Source organism: Salmo salar, chromosome 09 (assembly GCF_965601325.2).
Source record: "Salmo salar chromosome 09, fSalSal1, whole genome shotgun sequence".
NCBI classification, from domain to species: domain Eukaryota; kingdom Metazoa; phylum Chordata; class Actinopteri; order Salmoniformes; family Salmonidae; genus Salmo; species Salmo salar.
In genome coordinates, this window is record NC_138299.1 from 54,645,240 (window position 1) to 54,654,263 (window position 9,024).

A 9,024-nucleotide genomic window follows, 5' to 3' on the forward strand; every position below is an offset into this window, starting at 1 on the left:
ATATATTACCCCTGACACCCAAAAGTACTCGTTACATTTTGAATGCTTAGCAGGACAGGAAAATGGTCTAATTCACACACTAAACAGAGAACATCCCAGTCATCCCTACTGCCTCTGATCTGGAGAACTCACTAAACAGAGAACATCCCTGGTCGTCTCTACTGCCTCTGATCTGGAGGACTCACTAAACAGAGAACATCCCTGGTCATCTACTGCCTCTGATCTAGAGGACTCACTAAACAGAGAACATCCCTGGTCATCCCTACTGCCTCTGATCTGGAGGACTCACTAAACAGAACATCCCTGGTCATCTCTACTGCCTCGGATCTGGAGGACTCACTAAACAGAGAACATCCCTGGTCATCCCTACTGCCTCTGATCTGTAGGACTCACTAAACAGAGAACATCCCTGGTCATCCCTACTGCCTCTGATCTGGAGGACTCACTAAACAGAGAACATCCCTGGTCATCCCTACTGCCTCTGATCTGGAGGACTCACTAAACAGAGAACATCCCTGGTCATCTCTACTGCCTCTGATCTGGAGGACTCACTAAACAGAGAACATCCCTGGACATCCCTACTGCCTCTTATCTGGAGGACTCACTAAACAGAGAACATCCCTGGTCATCCCTACTGCCTCTGATCTGGAGGACTCACTAAACAGAGAACATCCCTGGTCATCCCTACTGCCTCTGATCTGGCGGACTCTCTAAACACATGCTTCATTTGTAAATGGAGTGTTGGAGAAGTGCCCCTGTCTATCTGTCAATTAAAGAAAACAAGAACACAGTGCCATCTGGTTTGCTTAATATAAGGAATATGAAATTATTTATACATTTACTTTTGATACTTAAGTATATTTAAAAACAAATACTTTTAGTTTTACTCAAGTAGTATTTTACTGGGTGACTTTCACTTTTACTTGAGTCATTTTCTATTAAGGTATCTTTACTTTCACTCAAGTATGACAATTTAGTACTTTTTTAAACCACTGGTAAATAGGGAACCACTATTTCGTCTGTCTGTCTGTCTGTCTGTCTGTCTGTCTGTGTCTCTGTCTCTCTCTCTCTCTCTCTCTCCGCGGACAGTGGCGTCCTCTAGTGTTGACTCCAAATGACTGCATCTGTCTTGTCACCTGATCGAACCAGGAAGCAAAGCATAACAAGCCCTGCAATCTGACATCCCTGTAGTTATCGACAGAGAAAGACTTGACTAGATCGATATCTTAGTTCATTAAGTCACACAGCGACACCATGGTTCAATGTTTCCTGATCCATACCGTTAACCCGGTAAGCACTCTGGCGCCCGGGGAGAGCCGTGTGCTCTACTCCCGTGTGTTTGGACCGGAGGAGGGCGCGCTGACCGTGGCGGACAGTGAACTGGGACCGGAACAGAAGCGACTTCTGCGAAATGAGAAAGTAGCGGTAGTGGCGAGGTGAGAGACGGTCCAGGCACCTGTACTAGAAAGATAATGTTGTTGCATGTAGTTTTGACATACAGGCTATTCCACTAACTAGACAATCCTGTAATGTCAAATATGGACGGGATTGCGTGAGCTTCTTTGAATGGGTCAACGTCAAAAGTAGTGCACTATATAGGGAATAGGGTTCCATAGGGCCCTGGTCAACAGTAGTGCACTATATAGGGAATAGGGCCCTGGTCTAATGTAGTGCACAATATAGGGAATAGGGCCCTGGTCTAATGTAGTGGGCTTTATAGGGAATAGGGCCCTGGTCAACAGTAGTGCACTATATAGGGAATAGGGCTCTGGTCAACAGTAGTGCACTATATGGGGAATAGGGCCCTGGTCTAAAGTAGTGCACTATATAGGGAATAGGGCCCTGGTCAACAGTAGTGCTCTATATAGGGAATAGGGCCCTGGTCAACAGTAGTGCTCTATATAGGGAATAGGGCCCTGGTCAACAGTTGTCCTCTATATAGGGAATAGGGCCCTGGTCAACAGTAGTGCACTATATAGGGAATAGGGTTCTGGTCTAAAGTAGTGCACTATAAAGGGAATAGGGTGCCAGTTGGTACTTAGTTAAGAGAACATTTCCCCCGCGTGTTATGTTCTGTCTTCACTACGCCCAAGGCTGTACATTCCTACCGCCAGCAGGCGAGTGGAGTTTGTAGTTCAAGACATGATTTGCATTGCTGGGTGGTGGCCCACACTCACAGCATAATCTGTACATATATCAACATAAGTGGCGACGGGAAGTAGGCACGCTGCTGGCTTGATGCTGAAAAAGCGACTTGTCTCCGACTAGCAGCTGTTGGAGGGCTGGTGGGCTGTGGGAGGAGGGGAGGAGAGGAGGAGGAGAGGAGGGCCGGTGGACTGTGGGAGGAGGGGAGGAGGGCTGTGGGAGGAGGGGAGGAGGGCTGTGGGAGGAGAGGCGGAGGGGAGGAGGAGGGGAGGAGGGCCGGTGGACTGTGGGAGGAGGGGAGGAGGGCTGGTGGGCTGTGGGAGGAGGGAGGGGAGGAGGGCCAGTGGACTGTGGGAGGAGGGCCAGTGGACTGTGGGAGGAAGGGAGGAGGGCTGTGGGCTGTGGGAGGAGGGTCGTTGGGCTGTGGGAGGAGGGGAGGAGAGCTGTGGGAGGAGGGGAGGAGGGCTGTAGGAGGAGGGCCGTTGGGCTGTGGGAGGAGGGAGGAGGGCCGGTGGGCTGTGGGAGGAGGGGGGGGGGGGGGGGGGGAGAGGGCCGGTGAGCTGTGGGAGGAGGGGAGGGGAGGAGGGCCAGTGAGCTGTGGGAGGACGGGAGAGGGGGAGGGCCGGTGGGCTGTGGGAGGAGGGAGGAGGGCCGGTGGGCTGTGGGAGGAGGGGTGTGGGGGGGGGGGGGCGGTGAGCTGTGGGAGGAGGGGAGGGGAGGAGGGCCAGTGAGCTGTGGGAGGACGGGAGGGGAGGAGGGCCGGTGGGCTGTGGGAGGAGCGGAGGAGGGGAGGAGGGCCGGTGGGCTGTGGGAGGAGAGGAGGAGGGGAGGAGGGCCGGTGGGCTGTGGGAGGAGGGCTGCTGCTTGACAAAGTTGGCTATCGCTGGTTCTCCGTGAATGACACGATGGGCGAAAAAGCTATCGCTCGACCCCTGGAGGGACACCGGCCCTCCCGAGTGCTCGTTGCTAACTGTCTGTGTCGACCAAACTATCTCTCTCTCTCCATAATACCATTTCTGTCTCTCAGGCAGGTGTGTAGTGCAGTGACCCAGTCCTGTGTTACTCAGGCCGGGTGTTGCTAGCAAGTAAAATAACTATCTCTCTACTTCATCCCTCTCTCAGGCAGGTGCGTAGTGCGGTGACCCTGTCCCGTGAGGCTTCAGGCCGGGTGCTGGTAGAGACCGTACTGGGAGAGGAGCTCGTGGCTCTCCAAGAGGCTGACAGCGGGGTGCAGCGGCTGGGAAGTGGAGAGCCCTGGGCTGGGGAGAGGAGTGCTCTGTGGCTGGGGGTCCAGAGCCTAGCCTTCACCCTGGTCACTGAGCCCCATGAGAACCTGCTTCTGGCTGAGGGGACCCTGAAGAACATCACCAGACACTGTCTGGAACATCTACGCATGCTTGGGACGGGAAGTGAGGTGAGAGAAGTGCCGGATGGTCTAGATGAATGTTGTAAAAGACTTTGGCCGGGGCCTAGCCTTCACCCTGGTCGTTGGGTCCTAGCCTTCACCCTGGTCGTTGGGTCCTAGCCTTCACCCTGGTCATTGGGGCCTAGCCTTCACCCTGGTCGCCGGGGCCTAGCCTTCACCCTGGTCGCCGGGGCCTAGCCTTCACCCTGGTCGTCGGGTGCTAGCCTTCACCCTGGTCGCTGGGTCCTAGCCTTCACCCTGGTCGCCGGGGCCTAGCCTTCACCTTGGTTGCTGGGGCAAAAACAGTTTAAAACATTTTTTGTAAAAAAAATATGCAAATGTAAATATAAAAAACGGATATCTTATTTACATAAGAATTCAGACCATTTGCTATGAGACTCGAAATTGATCTCAGGTGCTTCCTGTTTCCATTGATCATCCTTGAGCTGTTTCTACAACTTTTTATTTATTTATTTATTTCACCTTTATTTAACCAGCTAGGCCAGTTGAGAACAAGTTCTCATTTACAACTGCGACCTGGCCAAGATAAAGCAAAGCAGTGCGACACAAACAACAACACAGAGTTACACATGGAATAAACAAAACACACAGTCAATAACACAATAGAAAAAAAGTCTATATACAGTGTGTGCAAATGAGGTAGGATAAGGGAGGTAAGGCAATAAATAGGCCATAGTGGCGAAATAATGACAATTTAGCATTAACACTGGAGTGATAGATATGCAGAAGATGATGTGCAAGTAGAGATACTGGGGTGCAAAAGAGCAAAAAATAAATAAATAACAGTATGGGGATGAGGTAGTTGGATGGGCTATTTACAGATGGGCTATGTACAGGTGCAATGATCTGTGAGCTGCTCTGACAGCTGGTGCTTAAAGCTAGTGATGGAGATGTGAGTCTCCAGCTTCAGTGATTTTTGCAGTTCGTTCCAGTCATTGGCAGCAGAGAACTGGAAGGAAAAGCAGCCAAAGGAGGAATTGGCTTTGGGGGTGACCAGTGAGATATACCTGCTGGAGCACGTGCTACGGGTGGGTGCTGCTATGCTGACCAGTGAGCTGAGATAAGGCGAAGCTTTACCAATCAATCAATCAATCAATCAATCAATCAATCAATCAATCAATCAATCAACTTGATTGGAGTCCACCTGTGGTAAATTCAATTGTTTGGACATGATTTGTAAAGGCACACACCTGTCTATATAAGGTCCTCAGTTGACTGCATGTCAAAGCAAAAACCAAGCCACGAGGTCTAAGGAATTGCCCGTAGAGCTCTGAGACAGGATTGTGTCGAGGCACATATCTGGGGAAGGGTACCAAAACATTTCTGCAGCATTGAAGGTCCCCAAGAACACGGTGGCCTCCAACATTCTTAAATGGAAGAAGTTTTGAACCACCAAGACTCTTCCTAGAGCTGGCAGCCCAGCCAAACTGAGCAATCAGGGGAGAAGGGCCTTGGTCATGGAGGTGACCAAGAACCCGATGGTCACTCTGACAGAGCTCTAGAGTTCCTCTGTGAAGATGGGAGAACCTTCCAAAAGGACAACCATCTCGGCAGCACTCCACCAATCAGGCCTTTATGGTAGAGTGGCCAGACGGAAGCCACTCCTCAGTACATGACAGCCTGCTTAGAGTTTGCCAAAAGGCCCCTAAAGACTCTCAGACCATTAAAAAACAAGATTCTCTGGTATGATGAAACCAAGATTGAACTCTTTGGCCTGAATGCCAAGCGTCACGTCTGGAGGAAACCTGGCACCATCTCTATGGTGAAGCATGGTGGAGGCAGCATCACAGCCAAGACAATGCAGGAGTGGCTTCGGGACAGGTCTCTAAATGTCCTTGAGTGGCCCAGCCAGAGCCTCGACTTGATCCTGATCTAACATCTCTGGAGAGACCTGAAAATAGCTGTACAGCAACGCTCCCTGTACAACCTGACAGATCTTGAGAGGATCTGCAGAGAAGAATGGGAGAAACTCCCCAAATACAGGTGTGCCAAGCTTGTAGCGTCATACTCAAGAAGACTTGAGGCTGTAATTGCTGCCAAAGGTGCTTCAACAAAGTACTGAGTAAAGGGTCTGAATACTTACTTAAATGAATAACAACCTCTCCCTCAATGTAACCAAGATTTAGGAGATGATTGTGGACTACAGGAAAAGGAGGACCAAGCACGCCCCCATTCTCATCGACGGGGCTGTAGTAGAGCAGGTTGAGAGCTTCAAATTCCTTGGTGTCCACATCAACAACAAACTAGAATGGTCCAAACACACCAAGACAGTCATGAAGAGGGTACGACAATGCATATTCCCCCTCAGGAAACTAAAAAGATTTGGCATGGGTCCAGAGATCCTCAAAAGGTTCTACAGCAGGCAACATCGAGAGCATCCTGACTGGTTGCATCACTGCCTGGTACGGCAATTGCTCTGCCTCTGACCGCAAGGCACTACAGAGGGTTGTGCGTACGGCCCAGTACATCACTGGGGCCAAGCTTCTTGCCATCAAGGACCTCTACACCAGGCGGTGTCAGAGGAAAGCCCTAAAAATTGTCAAGGACCCCAGCCACCCCAGTCATAGACTGTTCTCTCTATTACCGCATGGCAAGCTGTACCGGAGTGCCAAGTCTAGGACAAAAAGGCTTCTCAACAGTTTTTACCCCCAAGTCATAAGACTCCTGAACAGGTAATCAAATGGCTACCCAGACTATTTGCATTGTGTGCCCTCCCCCAACCCCTCTTTTACGCTACTGCTACTCTCTGTTCATCATATATGCAGAGTCACTTTAACTATATCTACATGTACATACTACCTCAATTGGGCCTACCAACCAGTGCTCCCGCACATTGGCTAACCGGGCTATCTGCATTGTGTCCCACCACCCACCAACCCCTATTGTACGCTGCTGCTACTCTCTGTTTATCTTATATGCATAGTCACTTTAACTATACATTCATGTACATACTACCAGAATTAGCCCGACCAATCAGTGCTCCCGCACATTGGCTAACCGGGCTATCTGCGTTGTGTCCCACCACCCGCCAACCCCTCTTTCACGCTACTGCTACTCTCTGTTCATCATATATGCATAGTCACTTTAACCATATCTACATGTACATACTACCTCAATCAGCCTGACTAACCGGTGTCTGTATGTAGCCTCGCTACTTTTATAGCCTCACTACTGTTTATAGCCTCACTACTGTATATAGCCTGTCTTTTTACTGTTGTTTTATTTCTTTACCTACCTATAGCTCACCTAATACCTTTTTTGCACTATTGGTTAGAGCCTGTAAGCATTTCACTGTAAGGTCTACTACACCTGTTGTATTCAGCATTTCACTGTAAGGTCTACTACACCTGTTGTATTCAGCATTTCACTGTAAGGTCTACTACACCTGTTGTATTCAGCATTTCACTGTAAGGTCTACTACACCTGTTGTATTCAGCATTTCACTGTAAGGTCTACTACACCTGCTGTATTCAGCATTTCACTGTAAGGTCTACTACACCTGTTGTATTCAGCATTTCACTGTGAGGTCTACACCTGTTGTATTCGGCGCACGTGACAAATACACTTTTTTTTTTTTTTTTTTTTTTTTATGCAACAATGTCTAAAAACCTGTTTTTTCTTTGTCATTATGGGGTATTGTGTGTAGATTAATGAGGGAAATGTTTTTTTTTCATCCAATTTAGGATAAGGCTGTAACACAACAAAATGTGGAAAAAGTCTAGGGCTGTGAATACTGAATGTTCATTGTTTTGTCAAAAATTGCTAATTGATGGACAGCAATATTCAAACCTTATCTCTGATTTTCAATCAAATTTAAGTCAGAACTGAGATTGAACCATTCAGGAACACTCAACACCTCTTGGAAAGCCAATTATGGTGTGTCTTTGGCATTAACGTTTGTGTTATTATCCAAGGGTGTTCAGAAGAGTGAGGCAGAGGTTTCAAGTATTGTGGTGACAGCATCATGTTATGGGTATGCTTGTCACTGACAGGGACTGGGGAGTTTGTCAGGATCGAAATAAATATGAGTAAATCCTAGGGACAAAGTTAGAGGAAAACCTGCCTGTCTTCTGAAAACCCTGGGATAGTTTTTATTTCCCAGTGAGACAATTACATGTTTAATGCCAAAGACACACTAGAATGGTTTTTCTTCTTCTTCTCCAAGGCGTGTTGTGTGTTCCTGAGGGGGTACAGCAATCATTCCTGACTTAAATTGGCTTTATAATCTGTGAGAATATTTCTGTCCCAACCAAATGTATTGAGCTTGAGTAAATTTTGAGAAAAACGCTAAATAATTGTTGCCCGAAGAGTTGTGCAAATTTATCACAATCTTATTCAAAATGATCCACAGCTGTAATGGCTGCCAAAGGTGTTTCTATCAAGTATTAACTCTGGGAGGGTGAAGACATAGGCAATCAAGACATCTTCGTCGTTTGAAAAAATATATATATAATTTGGAGAAGAAAGAAATATATTATCTAACTTTGAAAATGTGGAGTAGGTGGTGTAGATCGATAAAAGGGAATTCCTATTTTTTCCCTTTTTAGATGTAATTGAAAAATTGCAAAATGGTGGAGACTGCTAGGATGTGTAAACTTTCACTGTAGCATTCTGGGGGCTTATTTCTATCTAGTCTTGTTTGTTTTTAAGATCCTGGATTCTCTATTTTGTACCTTAATTCTCTGGATTGCGAGGAAGTATTTTTGCTCTATGGTTTTGCACCTGTTGTTTTTCTCTGCGTGTGACGAATAAACTTTATTTTATTCTTTAGGTCCTGTTGAAGAGTGACCGTATCGATGTCCTGCTCCACCGTCTATTACCACACGGTCAGCTGCTCTTCCTCAACCATCGTTTCACTCAGAGTCTGGAGAAAGAGCTGGCTAATTACATGGCCCAGTGAGAGAGAAGGAGAGGCTGGCATATTATGCCTGAAAGAAAGTGTGAAACGGCCATCCAAACTTTAAATAAAAATAAAAAAATAGCTTGTTTTCATTTAATGTTGAAAATATTTTTATTACGCCGCTCTCTAATGAACACTACCCTTGGATAGCCTTGGAGAATAGGAGGGAACTACATGGATCTTTCTTCTTCTCTCCCATGGGATACCACGGACTAACAGGAAGTGGGTTGATACCACGGACTAACAGGAAGTGGGTTGATACCACGGGCTAACAGGAAGTGGGTTGATACCACAGGCTAACAGGAAGTGGGTTGATACCACGGGCTAACAGGAAGTGGGTTGATACCACGGGCTAACAGGAAGTGGGTTGATACCACGGGCTAACAGGAAGTGGGTTGACCTGAGGGGTCCAGAACATAAAGACACAACTATCCATCACACAGAGACTGTTATTGTCACAGAGATGCATTCAATAATGGCCTGAAGAGTCTCTGTCTGAACTGTCTGCCTGAAGAGTCTGTCTGTCTGTCTGCCTGTCTCTGTCTGTCTGTCT

The 9,024-nt window shown here is 47.7% G+C and overlaps 1 protein-coding gene across 1 annotated transcript; it reads left to right on the top strand.

The window, feature by feature from the left end:
- The first annotated feature begins 1,127 nt into the window (after positions 1-1,127).
- On the top strand, positions 1,128-8,563 carry ap5s1 (adaptor related protein complex 5 subunit sigma 1). The gene is made up of 3 exons (XM_014211629.2): positions 1,128-1,436; positions 3,268-3,559; positions 8,343-8,563. The coding sequence occupies exons 1-3, from the start codon at positions 1,255-1,257 to the stop codon at positions 8,469-8,471; spliced, it is 603 nt and encodes a 200-aa protein (XP_014067104.1). The 5' UTR covers positions 1,128-1,254; the 3' UTR covers positions 8,472-8,563.
- Positions 8,564-9,024: the final 461 nt, after the last annotated feature.

Bases quoted from the DNA above. Each gene is read 5' to 3' on its own strand.
- ap5s1 (XM_014211629.2), top strand. From the start codon at position 1,255: ATGGTTCAATGTTTCCTGATCCATACCGTTAACCCGGTAAGCACTCTG. The intron at 1,437-3,267 runs GTGAGAGACGGT...TCCCTCTCTCAG, and splicing joins AAAGTAGCGGTAGTGGCGAG to GCAGGTGCGTAGTGCGGTGA. The intron at 3,560-8,342 runs GTGAGAGAAGTG...TTTATTCTTTAG, and splicing joins TGCTTGGGACGGGAAGTGAG to GTCCTGTTGAAGAGTGACCG.